Here is a 27,856-nt window from a genome sequence, read left to right on the forward strand (position 1 = left end):
CCATGTATGAAACCTTATGAAATCTATCCAGCTAATTCTCTATGCACCTGAATTTAATGTCGTTTGCTCCTCACACACCTTGTATCAGGCTCATGAATGTCTTTGCATGTCACCTGTCAAACACCTGTGGACATAACAATGCCACTCAGTGCTCATCCTTCTCTGAACTTCTGCTCTCAGCAGCTCTGTGGATCTGAAGAAGAAGCTCTGACTCCTGCTGAGCTCGAGTAGTTTGTTCTCAAAATAAAAGAGCCACTTATTCTACTGGGGGTAAATTTCCTATTTTAACATTAAAATGTCCTCTTTGAAAGATCATCAGCAGCTGAACACTTCACTGTTCAGCTCTGAACAGCTTTAAATCCACCATTTTACTTTGTCTTTTCATTTTATCTTAGATATGATGTGTTTCAACTGTTGCTGACAGATTATTGATTACTTACTTAATAGCTTCAATTCACCACATCTTCACCTCAAACTGAACTTTTTAGATGACACACTGTGTGTGTGTGTGTGTGTGTTACCTCCACATCCTGCACAGTGCGTGGTTGAGCCTGACACAGCATGCTGAGCAGCAGCAGGATCAGCTCTTCGATGTACTGCAGCGCCTCCTGCTGGGACACCAGGTTAGGATGCACCTGGTTCAGGACCTGCAGTGTGCACGCACACACGCACACGCACGCACGCACGCACACACACACACACACACACACAACGACATTTCAGCTGCTGCTGCTTGTTCAGTTACTTTTCCTGCAGAGCGGATGCTGATGTAACGAAGCCTGTATAAAATAGGTACTCTAAAACAGTGTCGAGAAAGGCAGGAGACACTCTCCGAGCACCTCAAGACCTCTTCAAGGAGGACAAAACATGACAGCTGAGCCAATAAGCTCTGGGTTAGCCTGCTGGTCGGATGGCGATGAGCTGCTGAAGTAAATTTTAGATGTAGCATATGAGTAGCGTATCGATTAATTCCAGGCCTGCTGTACTGTAAATGGCGTGACAAGCATTTTAGAAAATGTCATGACAAATTTACCAAGCTACAGTTATTTGGGGATCTGCTTTTTGTACGTCACTTTAGATTAAAAAAAAAAGCATCTGCTACATATCACAGGACTACGAGCTCCATGTCACTTCTAAACCACGGTGACTTGATGGTGTCAGGCAGGGTGAGCACTATAAACCACACCACAGTGAACATACAGCCTGACTCAACATGTGACTGGGTTTAAGGGCAAAGGGTGTTCTGGTAGAACCCTGTTTGTTGTTTCGGACTCTTCATAGAATAACACACGAGCACTGTGCAGGGCAGGTCTACCACACATAATATATGAAGATTTGACCCAACCAATATAACCACACATTTGTTCTGATACGTATGAATTCAAATGTAAGAGTTGAGATTTCATTCTGGAAATTTTGTATTTCTTTCACACCACACCCAAGAGGTTGCACATGACGTCACGTCACTCTTTTGTCTGAACTGCACAAGGAGGGCTAGAAGTGATTTTCTGCATAGGAAGCATCATGACACACACTCAACATGCCTTGGTGGAAAATGCAAGAAATCAACCGAAAAACGGCGGAAAAAATGTCTTGTTGACCGTCTGCGGTCAGGAGGCACCGAGTCGGATGATGGTGGAAATGGTGTAACATTAGCTATTGTTTCAAAAGTAATAGCTACAAGCACCACGACAAACACTTTTAAATCAGCCTTAACAGTTTCGCATTAACGCTGAACATAAATATCGTACTCTGTCTTGTTTCGAGACGGTCCTCGTCTTCAGTGGTTTTTTACTGGACCTTACCAAGGGTTAACCGAGCAAACAACCGTAACGAAAACATCAACGTTCAGCACCGCTGCGCTGAAAAAAACAAATGTCATCACGGAGCACTTTGGTACCAAGGTCATGGACCCAACCACTAACAAGAAAGTTATCTGCCTCCAGACTTTTGTCTGCTTTCATTTGTTTTCTTGAGCAGAACGACGTCCGATGAGCAGCTGGTTGTTTTGCCAGCTGACTCAAGATTAAACATATGTTATTTGTATGCTTAATAACAACATCATACATGAGGTGCTTGCACTTTCAAAGCTTTTTTTTCTGGCTACCGTGATATGAAGAAGCTGGCTTAAGTTTTCTTTTTTCTTTTTGGGCTCAGGCTGAGCCTCTTGTTGGTGCACCTGCACAGATGGACCAGGATATGCTGTGACTTGGTCAGTGGGCAGAGACATTATTTTTAATTTGTTCCACCTTGTCACGGTCAGTGTAAGGTGTCCAGGTCCATAAGTGAGGCCACGGCCAAGAGATCATCTGAGACAGAATAATAAGGTAGCCCATTAAATTTGTTAATGGTTTTTGTGAGCTCCATGTCCTCCTCCTCTGGCTGCAGGAGACAGAGCACCGGTTTGAATGCTGAGACACCGACATGTGCTTCCCCAGACAGAAGTCAGTGCCTTCATTGGCTGAGGCTTTGTCCTGTCCCAGGACTCGTTCTGCCATTTTCCACCTTGAACCCAAGCTGGTGTGGACTCAGTGATACGCTGGTGCCTGAGTAGGGCTGAATGTTTAGTTGAAATTAAATCAAAATCACAATTTGAAACAATGCAATTATCAAATCGCAAAGGCTGCAATTTGAAATATAAATTATGCACAGGGACATTCATGCCATCTTCCTTATAGACAATAGATTGAAGATGATCCATTGACTTTTAGAGCTGAGGAGTGGCAACATTTGAATCAATGAAGAAAGGGAAACTGACAAACATAAAACAATCTGCAAATACTGTTGTACGACATTTACGACGCTACAGGAAACACATCAAACACCAGATGCCACTTGACACATCGCCACCCAGAAAAGCTGGGCTGTCTCCTGTGGTCCATGATGGATTTTGGAGGTTAGGGGACACGCTAGAGCCAAAGTGTTCAAGTCCACCGAGGCCACACTTCAGTGGCTCAGGGACAGCAGCTCTGGACCAAGAGACAAAGGCTAAAGAGACTCAGAAGAAGAAGCAGAGAGCATCTCAATGACCACAGATGCTGCTCACAGCGACATGACAGTCAAAGCTCATGTGATGAGCAGCCAATGGGAATGAAAGGTTTGGTCCTACAGACACAGCCAAATTTTAAAAAATGTCTCCATTAGTCATTTAGACACAAAAACATAATCAGATAATATATGATATGCAGGTACTCATAGAACTGGAGTTACACCCACTACTACTTTCCTCAGCGTGTGAACATTCAGCCTCATGTAAAGAACCAGAGCAGCATGTTGATATGGAAACTGTTTTTTCACGTAGGTTCTTGTGTCGTCTCTCGTAGCCTGAGCTAACATTAGCTTCACACTTCATACTGCAGCATGAGCTCAGCTGTTCTGTGGTTACGGGAAAGCCTCCTCTGCTGCACCTGTGTGTGTGTCTGTGCTGCTGTATGGAAACACATGGATGGACGTGTCCTGTAGGACACTGACCGTTGGACTTAAAGAATATACATTGGGTTTTCTGCCTAATAAATGCTGTTGAGATGCTGAATCCTGCGGCTTGTCTAACTCTGAGAATCAATTACACTATATTTAATAATTAATCTACATTATAGGGCAGGTTACTCCTTCCAGAACACCTGTAAGCCTGTACCTCATTTTCACTGGAGCCAATAACACATCTGGTTTTTGAATCCTTTTTTTCTTTCTTAACATGTGTTCCCTTACATTGTTAGTGGAACAAAAAGAGGTAGAATTGTGTTTTTAGTGGAGCAGCCTTTTTATTTTATGATATAAATCTTGGGTCATATTGCCCACCCCAAGGCTCGACACAGGAGGCCCAGCAGTTTATCTCCACCTGGAACATAAGGGAGACTCATCAGGGGACAACTATGTGCACACTTCGGACAGGGAGGACACTGTTTGAAAAAGGAGTGGAGGCTACTCCCTCAACAGAGAAGAAGACGCACTAAATATCGTCCAGCAGCGCAAAATGAAACTGACGCAGTCAGGAGGAAATCCTGAACGCTGCACAGATCAACAGCAGCATCACGGACACTGAGAGGTCAGAAAACTGCACTTCCTGCTGCTAATTCACAAGCAAAGCTCTTCGTGTCGAGCAGCAACAGGAACGCTGGAGCTCATCAGTATATCTGCAATTCATTGATTGATTATTGACCAACACTGAACAGCAATGACAAAAGCACACGACACATGATAACTTTACCTGACAAACATGAAGGAAACACATGAGATTCAGGTTGAACTAAACTTGAGCTTCTGCTCTGTGACGCAGCAGCAGGCAGTAAAAACACAGACTGTTTAAAGCTGCAGTCACACACTCCTACCTGTCTGTACCTGTCTGTGACAAACATGCAGGTGAGCTGTGTTTGAACACACTCACCTGCATGTTTCTGTTTGACCAACAACAAACGGACTTCAACCAGCTGAAGCTGCACATTGTTCTCTACTCTGACAGTCAGCAGGGACAACACACACACACACACACACACACACACACACACACACACACACACACTGTGTGTGTGTGTGTGTGTGCTCTCGTCACATTTATGCAAATCAAACACGGTGGGACAGTTAGCCGTTAGCCTGTCAGCTCAGACATGTCTCTTTCTCTGCTGTCGCTGCCCAGAAGAACAGAATCTTGTAAAGAAATGACGACCATATCTCTCTGGAAATAGGTAAAATGTGACTTCAAGCAGAAGCAGCGAGGAGGACGTGAAGCTGTAGTCAAAGGCAGTTACTGAGGTTTCATGTGTCAGAGGTCTACAGTTCAAATGAAAGGATGCTCCATTTCTTTGACTCCAGATGGTCCAGCATCACTGACAGTCACCTGTGATGTACTGCACACCTGCACTTCCTCTTGACCTGACGGCAGCTCTTCAGTCCATCAGCAGTCATGTTTACTATGGAGCGACATTTCATGTGGACCACAGATTCGAGTGTGAAACGCAGTCTTAAAGCGCACCAAATGAAAACACTCAGGATGGCAGTTTGTCCCCATGCGGTGGGAAATGTCTCAGCAACTGAATCCCTTTGGATTTGGGACTGTTGGTCAAACAAAACAAGACATCTGAAGACTTGAACTGACATTTTATGGACAAAACAATTAATCTATCAGCTGGGACAATAATCGGCAGACTAATCAATAATGAAAATAAGTGTCAGAAAGTCAGAAACTGGTCAGTGAGCAGCTAAAGCTCAGCTGTTCATGAACATCTCCATATTGATTTGGGGACAATGACATGGCTGACAGCTCGCTAGCCCTATTGTTAATCATACTGTCAAATTACATTTCCCATTTGTCGACTGCACACAGTCTTATTGATCTTGAATCTTGATAGCATACGATTAGCTTTCTGGCTCACAGCTGAGCCACAGGGATCTATGAGCTGAGCACACTACAAATATCTCCTGTTGTCAAGTCATATCAAAGGCTTGTCCTATTTGCTGCAGTACTGAACAGTGTTTCTGTTGCGTAAGTAGCTAATGGAATGGTAACAAGTGCCACAGGTATTAGTCAAACCTTTGGGTGTTACCGGGGAGTTATGGTTCTTGAAAAACTCCACGGAGGCAACCAGGCCTGTCCGTCCTCCATTGATCCTGATCTGGACACCTCATCAGGCATGATCTCTCCAACATATCAGAAAATTTCTGTGACGTTGGCGCCCTGTTTGTCAGGATGGATGGCTTCACTGTGAAACACCGCAGCATCTTCTTTCACGTCACCGTGATGGCCCACAAGGGGCTCCGTGCTTCTCCCTGAGGTCAGAGGTCAGAAAACACACTGAGATTATAGCGTGTGACTGTTTTTCTTCATTGACCTCAGGGGGCAGCACTGAGCAACAAACACGAGCTCAAAACTGTTTCTCTTCAGTGATGAAGAGGTGGTGACTGTCCACCTCTGAGAGACAAACTCCGCTCATTGTGAAACATCTCGTTTCCACACGGTGATGAGACCAGGTTCATACTGACTTTAACAGAAGAGACATTTCTAGATCAATCGTTGGTTTATAAAATGTGGCCTGAGGTGACATCTTGAAAGGTCCAAAGCCCAAAAATGATTAATGTACCATCAAATGAGACAAAAACAGCAGCAAATCTTCAAAACTGAGAAGCTGGAAGCAAAGGTTGTTTGTTCTTGAAAAGATGACTAAACGTGACATAAATGACTCATCGATTAATCAGCTGATCGTTGCAGCTGCCTCGCCTCTCATAAGGTTGACTCTGAATGTTCAACAGTCCTCCTGTAACTTATGTTATGAGCAGATCTGTCAGAGTTCATCTACATACTGTGTATCACTGCCCTGGATCAGGCTCTCATCCATATGCTGCAGGTCCTGGATCAGTACCTGTATGAGCCTTCAGAGACCACAAGGAAAGAAACTGGGATGGACCTTCAGGCAACAGAAAAGAGTTCTGAACCACATCAGCATCATGTGAACATGGACATCATGGAGACCAGCAGTGGGTTGAGCTATGCACTGAACAGAATTTCTAACTGAGGACAAAGTTTGACACTGCTCCATTTTAAGTGACAGTAGTTTTAACTGAAACAGTTCTAATGTAGACGTGAATCCTCCACCAGCCTTTAGTAGGTGTGAAGTCCCCTGTGAAGCTGCTGCCATGGACCATTGCTTCGAAAGGTGAGATAACTCAGGTGATGAGGAGCACAAGCAAACACACAGTTAGAGAACTTTCTAATGCTCAAGGAGACATTTATAACATTTTTATATTTATATTTTTACATTTCCCCAGTGTCGGCATCATCAGGTGTTTGTTATAACATTAGAATTTTACCTGTCAAATAATAATAGAGTCGGTTAACTCCTGTGGTAGCTGATGGTTTCATCACTCATGTTTCTGCTGTCATTTTATATTTCATATCTGTACATTAAGGTTGTATATTTATCACCTATCATGATTCCTTGTCCTACTTTATCTTTTAATTGTTGTTTGCTGATTAATGTTAGCTATTTTTAGCAGTTAGCCTCTTCGCTATTAGCAGTAACGTGTTCAAAGACGCCTGGGGACGCGGACCGCAAAGCAACAACACTGCATTAAGTGCTTTCCACTGATTGGACACAGGAAGTGAAAACGTCATTTGCTGCGACAATATTTTGGTTGGTTTGGATTTGAGAGCAGAGTCGTTCAGATGAGGCTTATGTCATGGACACAGATAGTGTCAGACTAACCTCGTCGTTCAGCCCTCAGACAGTTTTACAGCAGGCCTCTGGATCCAGAGGGTGGACGACAGCAGCAGACTGCAGCAGACCACTTCCTGTTTCCACCTGCAGTCTGCCAGTGAGTCCAAACCTACTCGGACCGCTTCAGTTTGATGTTCGAGCCTGAGTGTGTGTGTTTTATATTATATGTTATATACTCTAACCTGACCACAAGAATCAACGGGGACCTCCTGTCACCGCGGAGTACAGACTGCTTTCTGGGGGTTAAAACCTGGGTTTAGGGTTGGAGTTGGGTCAAGGTAAGCGTTAGGGGAGTGCCCCTTCGGGGACACTGATAAAAACGTGTGTGTGTGTACCTTTTCCAGTGAAGGCACCAGTAGGCCTCTCCATTTCGGTGCGTTCTCCTCGTTGAAGAAGTCGTACTGCAGCTGAGCCGCCTGCATGGCTGCTGCTGCCGCGGGGTCTGAGCGCCGCAGCGGGACCGACACGCACGGTTCACCGTTTACATGGACGCTGAGAGTCTGAGCCTGAGTCCAGCAGGGAGGGTGAAGCTGTGAGCCTCAGAACATCCAGCGGGGGCAGGCCGTTCCTCCAGAACAGCTGCTGTCACTGCGACCATCCTCGGCCGCCACACTGAGAGCTGGCTGCGGCCAGATGTTACACAGCTAACTCTTAGCTCCACGGCTAGCAGCTAACTGTTGGCTGTTGTACGGCTCACCGGGATGATAGCATGGCGCCCGGGCACCTTTCCATAACAACAGTAAAGGGACACCCCGTGACGGTTAGCTAACGTTGCTGAGCTGGCTGCTTAACGTGTAGCCTGTTAGCATGTAGCCTGTCTGACTAATGTTAGCAGCGGTTAGCAGCCTACAGATGATCCACCGCTGCTAACATTTACACCGACACACCGGCGGGGCGGCTCCGTTAGTTTAACGCTCACTCCTCAACTATTTGTCTGTTTGTCCAGCTCTGTGCCCCGGAGTTTCTCAGACAGCAGCTCTAGACCCGGCCTCCGGACAGGCGGACAGTCACCGATATAACGGACGCTTACAGTCAACGGCTGTCGGTTGTTGTGACTCCGGCGTGCGGTACCGTAGGCTGTGCAGCTGGTGAGCATGCGCAGTGGGTTCTGACGGCAGATGGGCGGGGCTGCTGAGTGGGAGTGAGCGCTTCATGGAGACGGCGCGTGGCAGAGTGACGTCTGCTGCCCCTCGACGGCCGTCAGTGGTATCGCAAGTAAAATAGAAGAACAAGAAGAATTGGCCTGGCCATGTGTGCACATACAAGGAATCTGACGGTTTAAAATCAGTGTACTTACATAGCAAATAAAGGGTATACAGCTGAATGAGAACAAAAGACAAAAACAAACAAAGTGTAAAAAACATTAAATAAGTAATAATCAATATATTCAAAGAAAGATGTGCCAATAAAGTCAAAGTCAAAGTGAACTTTATAGTCAACCAAACAGTGCAACAGGTGGTCACACAGAGGATTGAAATTGCGTTTCTCCATACTCCAATGTGCAAGTAATATATAACACAGAACATATAACATAATAGTGCAAACAGACAACAGCACTGGACACGACATATACAGACAGACAATGGACATATGATTTATATAAAATATTCAGTGTGCCAGAGTATAGTGTCAGATTTTGAGGTATGTTATTGAGGTGCAATAATAAAGGATGCAATATAGAAAGTGCAAGTGCAGAAGCAGCATGGGGATGCAATTGCAAACATGTACGATATTGTGCATATAAAGAGCATAGTGCAAACATTGAGTTATTTTTAGTTATTTTGACAGTCAGTTGGTTTTTGTTTGTGTAATGATCATGGGATTTTCTTGAGTGAGTTGAGTAGTCTGATGGCCTGAGGGAAAAAGCTGTTTTTGAGTCTGGTAGTTTTGCTCCGCATTATGCGGTAGCGCTTTCCAGATGAGAGGAGGGTGAACAGTTTGTGTGCTGGGTGGGTGAGGTCTTTGATGATATGGGTTGCTCTCTTGTAACAGCAGGATGGGTATAAGTCCTGGATTGCCGGCTGGGGTGGTCTGATGATCTTCTCCACTGTCCTCACAACTCTCTGTAGGGCCTTCTTGTCTGCAGCAGAGCAGCTGCCATACCAGACTGAGAGACTCCTGGTTAGAATGCTCTCAATGGCACCCCTGTAAAAAGTGGTGAGGGGGGAAGGTCAGCTCTCCTCATCCAGCGAAGGAAGTGGAGGCGTTGCTGTGCCTTCTTGACTATGGATGTGATGTTGGTGGTCCATATCAGGTCATCTGTGATGGGCACTCCCAGGAACTTAGTGCTTTTCACAGACTCCACTGCACTGCCATTGATGGTGAGTGGGATGTGTGGTGTCTGTTTCTTCCTAAAGTCCAAAGTTATTTCTTTTGTTTTGTTGACATTAAGTTGAAGGTTATTGATGTCACACCAGTTGATGAGTTGTTGTACCTCCTCTCTGTATGCTGAGTCGTCATTGTGGCTGATGAGGCCCATCACTGTTGTGTCATCTGCAAATTTGATGATGTGGTTCAAATTGTTTTTGGCACAACAGTCATGAGTCATCAACGTGAACAACAGAGGGCTCAGCACACATCCTTGGGGGACCCCAGTGTTCATGATGGTGGTCTCTGAGGAGTTGCCAACTCTAACTGTCTGTGATCTGTCAGTGAGAAAGTCCAGTGCATAGTGGGGTGCTGATGCCTATTTCGCCGAGTTTATTCACCAGGTGTTGGAGGATAACTGTGTTGAAGGCGGAGCTGAAGTCGATGAACAGCATCCGCACGTAACTGTTATTGTTTTCCAGGGGAGCCAGGCTTGGGTGGAGTGCTGTTGCTATGGCTTCATCGGTGGAATGTTTGGGACGGTATGCAAACTGGAATGAGTCAAGTGTGGAGGGGAGACTGGAAGTTATGTGGGCCTTTACCAACCTTTCAAAGCACTTCATCATGATGGGCGTGAATGCTATGGGCCGGTAGTCATTCGGTGTTGAGGCTGGGGATTTCTTGGGTAGCGGTGTGATGGTAGTGGCTTTGAAGCATGCTGGTATGATGGCTTGGCTCAGAGGGGTGTTGTAGATGTCTGTGAGAACATCAGCGAGTTGGTCAGCACAGTCTCTGAGCACACGCCCCAGTATGTTGTCAGGATCTGCCGCTTTTCTGGGGTTCACCTTGAGTAGGGTCCTCTGCACATCAGCTGTGTCCAGGTGAAGTGTTTCGTGGTCCGGGCAGAGAGGCTGAGGAATGTGTTAAGGGTGTTGAGGAAGTCTGTGTTGTCCTCGCACGGTGGGGGTGTTGGCCTGTAGTCGGTGACGGACTGGATGCCTTGCCACAGGCACTTCGGGTCCATAGTGTCAGTGAAGTGTGCTTGAATTTTCTGTCCATAGACACGCTTGGCTGTTCTCACACCCTGGTTCAAGTTGGCCTTAGCAGTTCTAAGGGCGTCCTTGTCCCCAGACTTGAAAACTGCATTATGTGCTCTTAGGAGCTCACGTACTGCCTTGGTGAACCAGGGTTTGTCGTTGGCCCTTGTGGTGATGTTTTTGGCGGTCACATCTTCCATGCATTTGGGTATGTATCCAGTCACAGATTCAGCATAATCCATCAAGTTGACATGCTGGTTGGTAGTGGCAGCCTCCCTAAAAACAGTCTAGTCTGTGCAGTCGAAACAGTCTTTGAGAGCCAAGGTAGCTCCCTCTGGCAATGCTCTGATCTGCCTCACAGACGGCTTGTTCCTTGTCAATAGAGGTCTGTAGGATGGAATTAGCATAACAGAGAGGTGGTCTGAGTTCCCCAGTTGGGGGTGGGGAGCAGCTCTGTATGCCTGTCTGATGTTGGTGTAGTCTTGGTTGAGTATGTTATTTCCCCTGGTTGCAAAGTTCACATGTTTGTTTGTTATTGATGAAAATGCATACCCCGCCTCCCCAGGATTTTCCGCGGAGAGCATGACTCCTGTCCGCCTGGAATGTTGTTAGTCCATCCAGCTGAATGGCGTTGTCTGTTTTTTTGTTTTTTTTAAAGCGAACAAACGTTGGATAGCAGAATAGAAGCAAGTGCAGGTCTGTAGGGGTTAGCTTTTAGCCTGGCGCTGATACCCGCTCGGCTGCCTCGCTTGCTAGCTGTAGCACAACACTTACAACGCATGCTAGGTCGCTCACACCACCTGCGCCGCCTCCAGTGCCGGTAGGGGAGTCCGCTGCCTTGCAGGCCCCTGGGTCTTGCCGGTGTAGGATGCCTAGCTTGCAGAGTGCCTCGGGTTCCAAAGCCAGTGTAACTCCAGAAAGGTTCACGGAAAAGTAGGAGTTTCTTAGTCCAAGTAGTGTAGTTCTCTCATAGGCTATTCTTGCACAAAACTGCGACGATACAGATGGTATATAAAAACGTAAAACGCACATCGCTATCGAGAGCTGGAGTGGCCGCTGCCGGCCGCCATCTTTTAATCACATAAACAATACATACAATGAAAATTACAGTGTGTTGACAGTGACAGTGAGTGATGATGTACCTGTTAGAAACTGTTGATTACTGGATCATAAATGTAAATTCAGAAGATGTCTGACTGCTAACTGTTCATCAGGCTGACAGCTGCTGGAAACAAACTGTTTCTGTGTCTGGTTGTTTTGGCATCCAGTGATAAGATAAGATAAGATAAGATAAGAGTTTACTGATCCCACACCAGGTAAATTTAGTCGTTACAGCCAGCAGGTTACAGAGAGCAGGCACAGTGGCATAAAGAGGTCAAAATAAAAATATAGCAGTATATTAGATACAGAATAGAAAAAAACAACTATGTAGCCGTACATTTGTACAGATTACAAAAAAATAGTAAATGCAAAAGAATCCTATTGCCATAAAAAAAGTACTGTTGCTTGTAGTCTTGTGAAAAAACTAACTGACATGACGTGTTGTATTGTACTTGAGAAATACTAGGTATAGAAATACTAGGTATGCACAATATACACAGTTTAGAAAAATACAGTTGCCAATATGGGTAATAAATAGTGTTCTTGCACAGTTGAGAGAAACATACCACTTGGAAATTTAGAAATTGTACCAGGTGAAATGGAAAAAAGGGGGGCAGACATGAGCATTGATCTGCAGCTGTTAACGCGCCTCAGATGAACTCTTCACTAAACTTAACTTCAGTAAGTGTGTTTACTATTTGCTTGACTGTCTAATGTTTATCTGTGGCGCAGTAACACATGTGTACAAAGGTTTTAACATCAGCAAAGAGATTCAATAATGACACTAACATAGCAATAGCTAATATTGGCCAACATTAGCCACCAGAAGCTACTGGTCATACTGGACCAAACCCGTGAGGGCCCTGAAACAGCAAGGCTGTGTTTTAGTGCTTAACATTTCCCTTATCACTGCTAAGAGGGAAAATGTTGCTGTCATGTAACACGGCGAAAACGTATATAGTCTCACTTTGTAAGACCACATGATTTAAGTCCAGACAACATCAGTTTTAACCTGGTTTAACCAGGTGCGGTGAGTGCTTCTGGAGATAGATCGTTGATATTGCTATCTCTCCTACTTCATGATGCAATTACAAAATGTTAGCATGCCTCATTTACTCTGGCTTCCCCATCTTCTGCTGTGCCTCCTGCTACTGACAGGCTGGACGACGGTCTGATAAGATAAGATAAGATAAGATAAGATAAGATAAGATAGACTTTATTTATCTCACAATGGGGGGAAATTCACATGTTACAGCAGCAACAAGACAGAGTGCAAGAAGTCAGAGGACAAGAGGACAAGAGCCACTTTCCTCAATTCCCATCAACAGAGCAGGCTGTGAACAGCGAAATGGACTAGTGAATATCTCCAGAGTGACTTACCCCACCTTTACCGACCTTGAAAACAGTTCAAATCTTAAATATTTCTCTATTGAATATGTATGGCTACATCCTGATTGGTAGCATGACAGGACATGACATCACATTTTTACAGCTAAGCCCCACCCACTTCAAACCAGGGGGAAACTGGTTCACTAAATATGTTTCAGTGAACCTCATACCTCATACTGTTTATACCTCATAGTGTTTATATACCTCATACTGTTTATACCTCAGGCCAATTGCACTATTTCACATGTATTTGTATTTTGGATATTTTGACTATTTTGCACTCATGGTTAGATGCTAAACTTCATTTCGTTGTCTCTGTGCTGCACTCTGATGATGACAATAGTTGAATCTAATCTCGTCCAATCTCATTTTTTATGGCCTTTAAATTGCAGCTAATTGACATGTTTCATGACATTATTGATATAGCCTTAAATATGCAATACGTCCATAAATATGCAACAAACAGCACATTATTGACTGCTTGTTTACTAAGCTCAGTTGGAATAAGTTGACTATAGTCATCTTATAGTATATACAGTTTGATAGTTGATCTAAATCACAGATGACAGGTGGAGGAGCTCTTCAAAGATGCTGCATTCAGGGGTCTACTATATCTATCCAACTGTACATCTACATATACTGAATATCTTAAAGAAAACAGCAGACAATGCTGTAAGCTGCTTTAAACACTCTGCTGAGGCGTTTCCTGTCAGCTCATCACCATGTTCAGTTATCTTCACAGCTGAAGCGTCTATAACTGTCATTTCCATGATATCACGCTGACTGTAATTCACACATCTGCAGGCTGACGGAGGCGTCGATATCAAGTCACAGCTGCTGTCTCGTGACAAACTGTGAAAATAAAACTGTTGAGCTGCTGAGTTTAACATCAGATGAACTCACAGCTAATAAAACCTCAGACGTGCTGAACTGTCTACCAATACCACACTAATAATTTGATGTGTTTAATAAACTTGACGTTAAAATGAAAACTTTCTACAATGAATCTGCCTTGTTGCTGTTTTATGACAAACACAGTGGCAGCTCCAAATGGACTACAGAGCAATGACAACACATTTTATTTCATTCTGTATTTAATACAAATATGAATGAATCTGTAAAACACTGCAGAAGAGAGGAGAATCAGTCTAATGATGCTTACGTTTTTATTTACAGCTGAACATTAGAAGAGACACTCCAGCAGAGGGCAGCACAGGGTTTCAGAGGGTTCAGGAGGGGTATGATGGGGTTTGGGCTTTTAGAGGGTATCACAAGGCTTTCATAGTGTATTACAGGGTTTAATAGAGTATCAGGAGTATGAGAGGATAAAAGAGGGTGTCAGAGGTTTTGAAGCGTAAAGGGGGGGTAGAAAGGGGTTTCAGGAGGTATAAAAGGATTTAACAGTTATGATAATAATAATTCAGAGGGAATAGAAGGAGAATCGTGGGTTATCAGGGGGTTGAGAGTAGGAAAGAAGTGTAGCACACATATCTTTACAAACAATCACATACAAAAAATCAGTTAATGTGTTCCATCTATTAGGAATCTGTTTAAAGTTCATGCATTTTTAACATTTTGGGAAATATTTGCCCAAAACTTAAATCTCCACATGTGGTCCGAGACAACATTTTTTGTCACTTTGAAGGAATGTGATTGGCTGTAGCTTCTCTCACTGTGTGCCTGAAGTCTGGATTTGGTGAAGGCGTCTTGATGACATATCTCACCCTAATGCTAGAATATCATTATGTAATCATCATCATCAGATGTGTTACTATGAATGGGTCCGACTGTGACTGCTGACCTTAAGGAAGGCCTGAGGAAAAAACATCATCTGAATGAAAGAGAAATGCATATGGAGCTAGAGTGGGCAACACTTCTTTCCTACTCTCTAGTGTGCTTCCACTGATCACCACCTCACTACAAGCCTTGTGTGCGTTACTCTTCTATTACATGGGTTACATGGGTTATCATGGGGCGGCTGTGGCTCAGGTAGAGCGTTTGTCTGCCAATCAGGAGGTCAGTGGTTCGATCCCTGGCCTCGGCAGTCCACATGCCAAAGTATTCTTGGGCAAGATACTGAACCCCAAAGCTGCCCCTGATGCTGTGCTATTGGTGTGTGACTTCATATGTACGTCTCTTTGGATAAAAGCGTCTGCTAGAATGACTAATCGTAATTGTAATTGTTATCAGAGGGTACAGGAGGGGTATCAGAGGGTATCAAAAGACAGAGGAGGGGATTGGAAGGCTTCAAAGAGCATTGGAGGGTATTAAGGAGTGTAAGTGGGTATTAGGGGTAGTCAGAGAGTATAGTCGTGATAAAATATAAGAGTCTGTGAGAATGAGGGGTGAGAATGATCAGGAAGTCTCTGTGAATACAGAGAGTGTTCAATCTGGGTGTATAAGAAGGTTATAGGATGATTATGACAGGGTATTGAAAGGTACAGGAGGGTTTCAGATGATATCAGAGAATATCAAAGGGTATTAACGGTTTAAGAGGGTATCAGGGATTATCAGAGGTTACTGAAGGGGTATAAGGCAGTGTTTACAGGGCATAAGAAGACATCTGATGGTACTAAAGGAGTTGGGAGGGGTATGAGAGGATATCAGATAACTTATTGAAAGAGGGGTATCATGTAGTATCAGATGGGTAATACTGGGTGTAAGAGGGCATTCAGTGGTATCAGAGAGTACATGAGGGGTATAATGAGGTATAAGAGGCTATGGGTTTGGTATCAGAGTGTATTTGGAGACTTTAGAATGGATTGGAGGATTTGATAGGTTTTCAGAGGATGTCAGGGGGCTCAGACAGTGTGAAGGGGTATGATAGGGTATTAGAAGATAAACTTCATAGGGGTAACTGAGATAATGAGGGGAATCAGGAGGTATTATGGGGTACAGGAGGCCTTTCAGAAGGTATTAGGAGATTTTGAAAGGCATTAGTGGGTACCATAGGGTCTCACCTGCTCAAGATTGCTTTTCATATTTGACAATCATCTACTCATGTTTTATTTATTCATTTTTTCTCCTTATGTCATTGTTTTTATTTTATGTGTTGCGTCTTTGAGTACCCTGTAAAGCCCTGTATAAGAACTATGTATTATTATTACTATTATCATCATTATTATTATAAACGGGTATAAGAAGGTATTGGGTGAGATCACTATGTATAATGAGATTATCAGGAATCAGAGGCTACAGGGTACAGGAGGGGTATCAGAATGTATCAGAGGATTACAGAGGAGATATTAGAGGGTATTTGAGAAAATGGGGGATTCAGAAGATAAACCAAAAGAGGGTAGTGTGTATACTGTATATACACACATAGACACACACATACATATATATACATACATCCTGTTACAATCGCTGCCCCCTAGTGAGTGCCTGGTTCTCTGTCCCTGTCTCCACCCTGTCTCACTTCCCAGAGGCCACTGACCCTCCTCTAACTTCCCAGGCCCGCCTTCCTCAAGCTACCCAGATGCCATCACACTCTCTTGTCACTCCTGGTCACCTGACATCCCCTCCCACTTACACACCTGCTCATGCCTTTCCCATAAGTGCAGCATACTCCATCCAGCCCTTTTACCCAGTCAGTTACCTCTTTGTCAAAGTTCTCCTGTGCCTCATGCCTTTTCTTTCAAGCTAGAACCCAAACCTGAACCCACAACCGAACCTTTTTCTGCCTGTTTGAAGTTGTGCCTGATTATTTGGACTTGGATTCTTACTCCTAGACTCTGTTTGCCTGATTTAGACCACATCTCTGGTTTTGATCCTTGTCTGCCTCGTGGTCCTTTAAGCCTTTGTTGATCTGCAAAAACTCTACCTCCATTATCTGCATATGGACCCTATTCCTGTTGGCCCACTCGCACCAGTCATGACAGTATCACAGGTTTAACAGGGTATTGGATGGTATAGGAGGGATACGATGGGGTATCAGAGGATACAGAAGGGTATCAGATGATTTTAGGAGGCATCAGAGGATTTGATAGGGTTTAAGAGCATATCAGGGAGACTGGAGAGTATAAGAAGGGTATGATGGGGTAGCAGAGTGTTCAGAGGCAATGACAGGTCTAAGGGGGTATCAGATAGATGCTGAAATCTGATCAGAAATACCTGATGAACTTCGCTCCCCCATCAACCTGTACTGTCACATAAGAGGACATCAGAAATAGGTGAGAGTATCAGAGAGTAAAGACGTGGCATCCAGCCTGCTGCATTATCTGAAACTGAGCTGAAGACCAAGAAGTTTTTTCTGAACTGTGACTCAATTCACTAAATAATTAAGCACCAAGCAGCATCATTCAGTGCGATACATGACACATTAGTTTATACACCTGGATCACCTGTTCACAGCAGGACTCTCTGTGCGTGAGAGGAGGACAGTTAATCTGATCTCAGACCAGTCAACTGCTGAATCAAGTTCCATGTTTGTTGACTGGTACTTTGTTTGCTGAGTAAAGGGACTCTGGTTTCATCTAGTCCAGATGTTCTGTTGTAAATGCTCCACGTATTCTCCAGACATACGTGATACTTCTCATCCAGCTTGATGGTTGAACTCCTGATCAGAGTCAGTCTGTGGCTCAGCTCGCAGGCCAATGGCTGAATGCATTTAAACAAACAACTCATAACAACACTTCAATTAATCCATATGTTCTCTTATCGGGTAGAAACACTATACTTTTATATACACATCTGTCTGTGAGAGCTGAGTGTGTGTTGATGAACTCTGTGGTCCAAACCTTCAACAGACAGTAAAATGTCTCCCCATACAGGGCCTAACGTGTCATCTGTGGTGGACTCTGAGAAACTTTCACACCACAAAACATTTCTGTTGTCTGAAGCAGATCTGCTCATCGAGTGAGAACTAATGGAGATAAAGATCACCATGACTGGTCTCATCATGTTTTTGACCTCTTTGACCACACAGACACTCACTGAAATCATCATGTCTCCAGTTTGAGACTGAAATGTGTTCAAAGTTCTGCTGCATTGTTTAACAGCTTTTCACAGCAGAACTAAAAGCTCTAAAATCAGTACTGTTATTAAAGAGTTTGAGATGATACTCAGCCCTGCTCATACTTCACACTGTGTACTTTCCAACACAGTCACTGCTAATGTCATCTGTACACGTACCTGTTAAGGTAGACACTCACTTGTACTTCAGATTTGTTATTATACATGCAAAGCTTTATGACACTTCTCCTACATATCTATATGCACCATCACTAAGAATGAACCATGAACCTGTTTCTATTTTTGACTTTGTGTATAGTTTGGATTTGTACCTTATTCATGTTATATATTTGTATATTTTATATGTCTACTTTGTACTGCAGCTGCTGCACGATAATGTCTCTCAGGATTAATAAAGTTGTATCTTAAGAGCTTTAAGTACTCAAAGCAGCTGTTGAGGACAATTCATTTTTTAGAGATTTTTCTGAATCTAAGATTTGCTTTTATTTTAAACAATATTTTAAAGTTCAGACTGACTGATCTGCTCTGTCAGAACTCACTGGATGATTGAACTGAGCACTAAGTCTGATTTATGTGATTCATCTGTCCTTCCCACAGGACTGAAGTTCAGTTTAAGAAACCAGTTTTCTGCACTGGAACAGATGGAACTTGTAAAAATGAGTTTTGAGCTTATCTGAACCTATCGTCAATCAAGAGTTCTGTTTTGCTGAAAACCTTAGACAGGACAGTGAATGTACTGAGTGTTCAGATGAGGAGAAAATCATCATCAGACTTTGGCTGTTACTTTGTTCCACTGGACTGATGCAGACCTGCAGGTTTGGGTCATCAGGTTCAGGTGTGTGCTGGAACAGTCGAGTCTGATCTCAGCCTGAAGACCAGTTCTTCTATGCTGCTGTAAGTCCTGACTGTGTTCAACATTTTCATTCTCCATTTAACTGTATTGTTTTGGTCCAGACCTCCACATCCTGCCCCTCCACACAGGAGTTCAGGAAGTAAAGCAGACAGCAGTGATGATGTCAGTGAAGATCTGAAGATCTGATCTGAGGATCTAAAGATCTGATCTGGACGTGACATTGCTGCTGTGGATTGAAAATGACAGACATTATGAACTAAGTGCACACTGAGCAAGAAACCTTCAGGCTGGGTGGACTGTTGTATCTCAAAGACAAATCAGAGCTGTGGAAGACCTGGACCAGCTGCTGAGGACCTGGAGAGTGGAGCTTAGTGGGTTGCGTAATCGCCTGAATCATCGTTTTTATTCTCTCATTTTGTCCTGACAGTCTGATTCCGTGATTAATGGTGGTTTTATAATTTCTGGATTCTGGACCTGGCCTGAGGTTTTATTTTTGTGATGTCAGATCAGCACAGGTGGACCTCATGGCTGCAGGTAAACAGATAAATGAAGACGCGAAAGGAGCACCTGACCAGTCTGTGAATGGTGACTGGTGAGGTAAAGTTTGCTGATGTTCAGCAGGCAATCAGTAGAATCTGAATTTACTGTCTTTTCACTGTGTCAGAATCCACATCAGCACTGATTCTGATCCTGGTTCTGCTGTTCAGAGTGACTCTGCCTCCTTTAGTCTGTTTGAACTTTGACCTGTGAAATCAAAATGCTCCCCAATGTCCAGCCAATCAGAGAGAGGGGGTGGGACTGCACTTCAGTAAACGCTATTTGTTTATAGCAGAAGAAGGATGCTGATTGGCTGTAGTGAGTGATGGACAGTGAAAGACGTTGGTGACAGTAACGTGTAATCTAGGACTCTGTGGCCTTCTGTTAGCCTGTTAGCATCATAGCTTCAGTAGTTTATGCTGACCCACACTGTGTGATTGACTGTGGTCAGACACCTGCAACCACATCCTGCAGTGATGTCATAGTGTCCTGGTACACCTGTGCATCACTGCAGCAAGATAAGAGGTTTGACCTCTGAAAGAGACAAACCGCTACGTGACTCTAAGATCTGAAGAAAATGAAAGTACAAAACAAGTTCAAGAGAAGTTCTGCTGGTCTGTCTGACTCAGATTCGACTGCTCACTCGTGAAATTACAGTGTGTGTGTGTCTGTGTGTGCGTGTGTGTGTGTGTGTGTGTGTGTGTTACATTAATGTCCACATCATAAACACCATGGCAGTCTCTCAGCAGGGGGCGCTGTGCTTCAGAGACACACGTCTGTCTGACAAACACTTTGCCTCAGATTAACAGTGTGATTCATTGAACACATTTCAGGTGTTGACCTCCTGCAGGTTCACCTTGACCTGCCTCCAATCTGTCAATAACCTGGGCCACATAAACCTGGTGCAGCCGGCTTCAATGAACCGTTTCAACAAACATAGTCCGAGGTTTCTGTCATTAACTCCTGCTCCTCCTCTGTTTGATTGACAGCTGGCGGCTCACACGGAGGATTCGCGGGCGGTTTTAGAACGCAGGGCTCCGGCCCGGCTCAGGAAGGGGAAAGTGGTGCCGAGGCAGCCGGCAGCCACGGTCAGACCCAGGCTAGCCCAGGCACAGCAGATGGACCAGCCGTAACCGTGATCCACATCAGCCGGCAGACCGTAGATGAAGGGAGGGTTTCTGGAGAGGTCGTAGGTCACGCTGGCTGCATATGTACACAAAGAGATGGTGCAGAAGATCCCTGAAGAGACCAGATTAGAGACCAGAGACCAGATCAGAGCATACAGTTGTTCCAGTTTACTTGTCATCACACACTCTATTGTTATGAGTCCCAACTGTTACCAGCAGAGGGAGACGCAGGTCTGGCATTACAGCACACACACACACACACACACACACACACACACACACACACACACGCACACACTCAGGTGACTTACCTGCCATGAGGAACAGCAGTCCAGAAACGTGCTGCGTTAGACTCTCCTCCCAGAAGAAGCCGACTGATGCCACAATGCTCCCACACAGGAGGACGGCTGCCGCCATGCCCAAAAATCCTGCTGTGATGCGCCGCAGATCTGAGGGAGGACACACACACACACACACACACACACACACACACACACACACACACACACACACACACACACAGGTAAAGAGGGCTGCCAGTAATGGAGGAGGAAAATGACAGTAGTAGGGGCAGGTTGGGTTAAATTCACGTTTGGGTAAGGGCTAGCGTCAGGGGTCAGGGGTTAGTTTAGGGTAAGTTTCCAGGAAATTAATGTAAGTCTATGTTATCTCCCCAGACATGATGAAAACCTAGTGTGTGTGTGTGTGTGTGTGGGTTTGTGTGTAGACTCACGCAGCAGGTGCCACTCGTCCTGTTGTATGGTCCTAGTCAGGTTCAGAGGGATGTTCCTCAATCTGATTGGCTGAGAGAAGTGATACTTCACAGCTGTGCAGCGATCTGCAATACCTGCAGAGAAGAGACAGGTGAGCCAGGTGAGACAGGTGAGATGCCCACATGTACAGAGTGTACTTCAGCTCATAACCACACCTGCGAAGACGCATGACATCATAACTGCATCTGCTGTGCATCAACCTGCGACCAAACCAGAACAACACTCAGGCAAGTTCCTGTCATCCTCACAAACCAGGACCAGGAAACTGAACCAGGACCAGGCGATCTGCTCTTTTAAAAACTGGAGTGGAGGGGTTTGAAACTGTTTGAAACTGGCTGTTTACCAGGCAGGGAGGCTGTAATGAAAGGTACTACCCAGATGCATTATGGGATCTGTAGGCCCAGTGTTTTTGGATGTCTCTACATGTGCTGCTCAGATTTAATACTAAATATTGTCTGGAAGAGACAGACCGAGACACTGAAGGACTGCTGCAGTAATGAAACAACACGACAACGACTCTGCTCAGTAAACAATCACAGACGGCCTGAAAACGAAATACATGAAGCTTAAAACCAGGAGAGAAGATTAAATCAGCGCGCACACACACACACACACACTGTGTTATTATTCATCCTCCATGCAGAAAAGAACTAAAGACATGTTATTAAAATGTTTTAATACATTTATAAAATAAGATCATTTTCATCATCTGTCCAGAAAGCTGCACTTTTCCAGTTTAAGAAGGCTAAGGCTGGACGCCTGCATTGATATTTAACACCGACAGAGTCCACGTCTGCAGGTCACTGTCCCTCCTCAGCTTTCAAACATCACATTTCACGACAAGATAATTACCTTAGAAGATCGTTAATCATCAAAATTTAACATCTTTGGGGGGTGCAAGGTGTTAGTTACGGGGTCCAAGACCTGGAGAGACCCCCCCCCCGTGTTTTACAGACTATTGTCACATCTGTGTCCTCTCTTCTCAGTATTTACTGTTGCTGGCTGATCCTCCCCGCAGGGATCGATTGATCTAATCTGATCTGAGCTCAGGGTCCAGTCTAATGCACCGTAACGATGTGTAACATAAAGTAATGTAATTTGCAGAGTGTAATCTGACGTGTGGTCGAGTGTGTCGGGGTCCAGATCCTCTCGGCCCACCATCACTCTGACCTCCAGGTTTCAGGTCGGCTTGCTGCCAGAGACTGCAGAGACACAAACTGCAGACGTCATGGTGACCGACCGGCTTTGAATGCAGCACAGTCTCTGCTGCTTACTACAGGGCTTAGTCAGCTGGTCCCAGGTCAGGCTTTCACATTGTAACACCAGCCTGAAACCAGCCTGCAGAGACCATTCTGACACCAGTCCAAACACAAGCTTGATGCCAGCCTTAAACCAGTCTGAAGTACTGCTGAAAACCAGTCTGAGACCAGTTTCAAATTAATCCCAAACCACAGACGCACAGAGATCTGCTGGTGATGTAACAGCTGTACTGAGAATCCATCCACCCATCCTTCCATCCATTCATCCATCCATCCATCCACCCACCCATCCATCCATCCACCCATCCTTCCATCCATCCATCCATCCACCCACCCACCCACCCACCCATCCATCCTTCCATCCACCCATCCATCCACCCATCCTTCCATCCATCCATCCACCCACCCATTCATCCATCCACCCACCCATCATTCATCCATCCACCTATCCACCTACCAACCCATCCACCCATCCTTCCATCCATTCACCCATCCATCCATCCATCCATCCATCCATCCACCCACCCATTCATCCATCCACCCACCCATCATTCATCCATCCACCTATCCACCTACCAACCCATCCACCCATCCTTCCATCCATCCACCCATCCTTCCATCCATCCATCCACCCACCCACCCACCCACCCATTCATCCATCCACCCACCCATCATTCATCCATCCACCTATCCACTTACCGACCCATCAACCCACCCTTCCATCCATTCACCCATCCATCCATCCATCCATCCATCCACCCATTCACCCACCCATCCATCCATCCATCCATCCATCCATCCATCCATCAACCCACCCATCCTTCCATCCACCCATCCACCCATCCTTCCACCTATCCCTTCATCCACCCTTCCATCCATCCAGGATGGGAGGAGCCCATTCCAGGGTTCACCTGTACAGGTCACCTGTTCATCACAGGCTGACACACAGACAAACAACCATTGATGCTCACATTCATTATACTGTATTCAACAGTACTGCAGTACTGCTGAATACACTGTAGTACTCCCTCAGTGATGTCAGAGCTCTGACTCACTAACAGGATGATGGAATTACAAACTATACACATTAAAGAACATAAACACCTCAAAATACCTCAAAATACTACAAATACTGTGAGACAGTTATAGACAGCATACTGATACATGATGTACTGTATCTGTAGTGGACAGCATATCCCATAATCCACCAGTGAATTACAAAAATAATTTGACAACAGTATCATGGCTCCTCCACAATACTGTTTTATATCTAATGGACAGTATAGTACTACACACTGTATCTGTGTATCTGTATGTGCATCTGTGTATCTTTGTGTGTATCTGTGTGCCTTTGTGTGTATCTGTGAGTGTATCCATGCATGCACTGATATACAAATACACACAGATATACACAGATGCATATATGGGTCCATTAATACATCAATAACAACGTTACACACACACACAGTACATCTACTGTACCTATGTGTATACTGTGTGTGTGTGTGTGTGTGTGTGTGTGTGTGTGTGTGTGTGCAGACAGATGCAGTACACAGACGGATATAAAGTACGTGTATTTGAGGATCTGACCCCGGTCGATGAGCTTGTCGATGTCCGGGTCCAGGCTCTTGAAGTAGCACTTCCTCCACAGGCCGGAGTGTGTGGAGAACAGCGGCCTGCCGCACTCGGTCTCCAGGATGCCCATCCCCAGGATGGCCCGCCAGTTCTCCAGCAGCTCCTCCTCTCTGCTGCCCACATGGACGGGCTTCATCAGCGCCACGTCCCGCTGCCGGGCACCGCCGCTGCCGGTGTCCACCAGCGGCAGGTGATAGATGGGCATCTCCCGGTTCTTCTGGTCGTTGGAGTCGGACCCGTGGCGGTCGCAGTTGTCCTTGTGTCTGCGGGTGTCGGTCTCGTACCAGTGGTCGGTGGAGATGGCGGTGACCAGCAGCAGCAGGGACAGCACGCTGAGCGCGAGGCTCACCGCAGACACTGTCACCGTCACCGGCCGGGCTCTCTCCATGGTCGGGACATGGAGCGAACTGCTCCCGGTCCCGGAGCAGGTCCCGGTGCTGGTGTCCGCTCGGTTCCCGCAGCTGTTTCCGTTACTGGGCATCTTCTGCTGCCATCCTCGCGCCCGTCAGCCGTTCCCCGTCCGCTCTCGAGAGCGCGTTGTCATGCCGACTGACGGACCGTCAGAGCTGCGTTAAGGTGACGGAAGGTAACACGCGGCACCGGAAATTTGCGACGCAGGCCTTCAGAATAAAGCGCGTTCACTTTCATGAAAACGATAACTGAGATCTTCAGTGGCCTCTGACTTCAGGAACAGATGAAACAAGACGCTTTATCATGTATGTCATGTATACTGAGTAATTATGATGAAATGCATTATTTCATATAGTACTGTCTGTGAAGACACCCCAACTTAAAGTAAGCCAGATCCAGAGTAAAGCACCAGATCTGAGTCCCAAACATGAAGAATATGATCATGAAACTCACATAATCAGAATTTTAAACCCTATGTGATGGGTGTCCACCTACCTTTAGTAAACGTACAATTAAACAAAAGTTTTTGTAACTAAAAATCTTTTGTTTCTGGATGAAGGAGACATAACGTGTGATTCAGGGACATATTTTTGTTTAATATGCATCTACGTCTTTGTGAAGATTCTCATTCATGCAGGTCATGTATGTCTAAGTGCTCTACAAAGGCAACTGGACATTTCAGCTCCAAGAGGCTTCCTCAGCTCTAACTGACTGGGGCGGAGTCCCAGGCATTGATCCTCTTGCAGGATCATTCACACCTTGGGAGTCGTTGAGGTCACATGTGAGCTGTGGACCCATCTGGCCATCGTGTGAGTCATTGGGGTAAGTGGCTGAGAAGTGATATTGTGGTGTCTCGGAAGCTTTCGGTTAGCTGGTTGTTCATCATGAAGAAACACACTGTCCATTCATTCATTATGTTGAATGTTTTAACTCTTCCTTCAGTTCCTTCTCAGAGCAGTAGCTCACTTTCCCAAACCTTGAAAGTGTTAAGTTAAACCTGAAAACAACTCAATGGTCTCTGAAGTGTAACTGAACTATTCTTGGAAATCAACAGTAAAGAGTAAAAGCACAGCAGTTCCTTAACAGTAAACTAAAGTCTCTGCTACACATGATTTACACGTTACTGAACACTGTCACTGTTATCATGGAAACAACAGTACCAGGCAACAAGCGCATACCTGTATTTATTATTTTTCCAGTGAAATTCCTGCCATATTAATGACAAAATCATTGGGATGAAAATGTTATGAAGCAGAGGTGGAAAAATCGTAACAGTAAAAATCGATCACATCGATGTCAAACACGCTCCTTGCTGGGTCTTATTGTGACACCACAGACCGGAAATGCTGATATGACGTCAAGACGGCTGACTTGACGGTGCGGATCTTCCTCACTGAGCTGGGTGTGGACTCTCTCTCTCTCCTGCTGTCTGTCCTTGTCTCTCTCTCTCCTCAGTCACTGTACACCAATACTGATTACCAATAATAATCCTAATTATATAAGGATATACAAACATTATAATGACATGAAAAATATAAAATTAAACCATGATCATAATCCAAACATATAATAATGATCATAAGGATGATAATAACTAAACTAGAGACAAGACTGTTTCTTTATTGTTCCCAATTTGGGAAATTATTCCATTGCAGTAGCAGTTATACATACTTATACATACAGACAAACACAAAATATAAACTACAGAGAATAAAGATGAGAATGGAAAACTAAGAGGAAAAAGTAAAAAAACTAACAAATAACAGATAAATATAATTAAAAATTACAAACTGTCACAGTTTGAGTTTTCTCTAATGTTTACATGTTCAGGATGTCTTTGATTCAAAATGTAGTCCCGGGGTTAAAAGTTAAAGGGGAAGAAAACAAAATGTCGCTGCTGCTGCTGCTGCTGCTGCTGCTGCTGCTGCTGCTGCTGCTGATGATGATGATCAGTCATTTTCTTTGTTTCACATCACAGAAAACTCAATGATGAGTCGACCTATAGGAGCACTATGCCACAACTGACAGCTGTAAACCTGGTGGAGTCCGTTAAGTTTCTATGTAACAGCATCACCAGCGACCTGAAACGGAAGAGACACTCATCTCATGTCGTCATGCAGCGTGCACAGGATGCTCTTGCTCAAACTGATCCAGATCAACATCTGCACCCAGTTCACCACAGAGAGTCCTCACCTCCTCCATCATTGTGTGGTACCCCACATCCTCCACCCACACCAAACACTGGACTACATCATTGGAACAGCAGAGCTCACAGGATAGGCTGACGTGTTCTGCATGAAGTCGGATCCAGACAGGACCAGGAGGACACTGATAGACCATTCAATTCAATCTAATTCTATTTTATTTGTATAGCACCAAATCACAACAAAAGTTGTCTCAGGACACTTTCCATATAGAGCTGGTACAGGCCGAGTTCTTTCATCTACAGAGACCCAACAATTCCCTCATGAGCAAACACGTGGCGACAGTGGCGAGGAAAAACTTCCTTTTAACAGGCAGAAACCTCAGGCAGAACCAGGATCAGGGTGGGCGGCCATCTGCCTCGACCGGTTTGGTGAGAGAGGAAGAGCAAGAGAGAGAGAGAGAGTGAGACAGACAGAGACAGACAGACAGAAATGTAATCACAACCACCATCACACCAGGACCAGCTGACACTGGAACAGGTTTACCCTGAGAGCATCACTGTCCTCAACAACCCATCCTGGATCCGTCATCCTCCAACCATCCACCATGCACACACACACAGACACACACACACACAGTGCAGCCTCATACGGTGGACTGTGGTACTGTGCAGTATGTGAAAATGCAGCTTAATGCTAAATGTCAATTATATTTACTGTGTTATTTCTGTTCTGCAGACAAATACCAAACAATATAAGTGACATAAAGTGGCACATTTTATTATTCTATCCTATATGTAATTCTTGTTTTCACTTTCGTCAGGTTTTTACCTTAAACTTAAACAGTGTATGCTTGTATATTTTATATTGAAGTGATTCTGATTTTGGAATCCTTCAACATGGACAAAACAGCGATAAAACTTTGTTCAGTACATCAGTTTTTGATTTCCAGATGGCACCTGAAGCTATCAGAAAAAAAGGCTGATTTACTCTGATTTTCCAGTTTTATTTGCATGTGGATGGTTGTTTAAATTCCCACTGTCTGGAAGGCATCTCCATTTTCCCAGCCACTGCACTGTGTTGACCAGTGCGCATGCGCCT

General features: G+C 44.8%; 2 protein-coding genes across 3 annotated transcripts in view; both read right to left on the reverse strand.

Annotated features, from left to right (window-relative positions):
- The window catches only part of sos1 (son of sevenless homolog 1 (Drosophila)), a 41,974-nt gene extending 33,679 nt beyond the window's left edge, over window positions 1–8,295 (reverse strand). For both annotated transcript variants that reach the window (XM_076728727.1, XM_076728726.1), the window contains exons 1-2: window positions 7,544–8,295; window positions 522–647 (exon numbers count right to left, since the gene is read on the reverse strand). In XM_076728727.1, the coding sequence (XP_076584842.1) occupies window positions 522–647; window positions 7,544–7,630 (213 nt within the window). In that variant the 5' untranslated portion in view covers window positions 7,631–8,295. The remainder of the gene's footprint in view (window positions 1–521; window positions 648–7,543) is intronic.
- Window positions 8,296–14,100: 5,805 nt separating this feature from the next.
- Window positions 14,101–24,773, reverse strand: tmem178a (transmembrane protein 178a). The gene is made up of 4 exons (XM_076728395.1): window positions 24,156–24,773; window positions 21,267–21,380; window positions 20,845–20,982; window positions 14,101–20,645 (listed from the first exon to the last, which is right to left on the reverse strand). Exons 1-4 carry the CDS (start codon window positions 24,679–24,681, stop codon window positions 20,404–20,406), a joined length of 1,020 nt encoding a protein of 339 aa, XP_076584510.1. The 5' UTR covers window positions 24,682–24,773; the 3' UTR covers window positions 14,101–20,403.
- Between the last annotated feature and the right edge of the window lie 3,083 nt (window positions 24,774–27,856).

Source organism: Chaetodon auriga, chromosome 4 (assembly GCF_051107435.1).
Source record: "Chaetodon auriga isolate fChaAug3 chromosome 4, fChaAug3.hap1, whole genome shotgun sequence".
NCBI lineage: Eukaryota > Metazoa > Chordata > Actinopteri > Chaetodontiformes > Chaetodontidae > Chaetodon > Chaetodon auriga.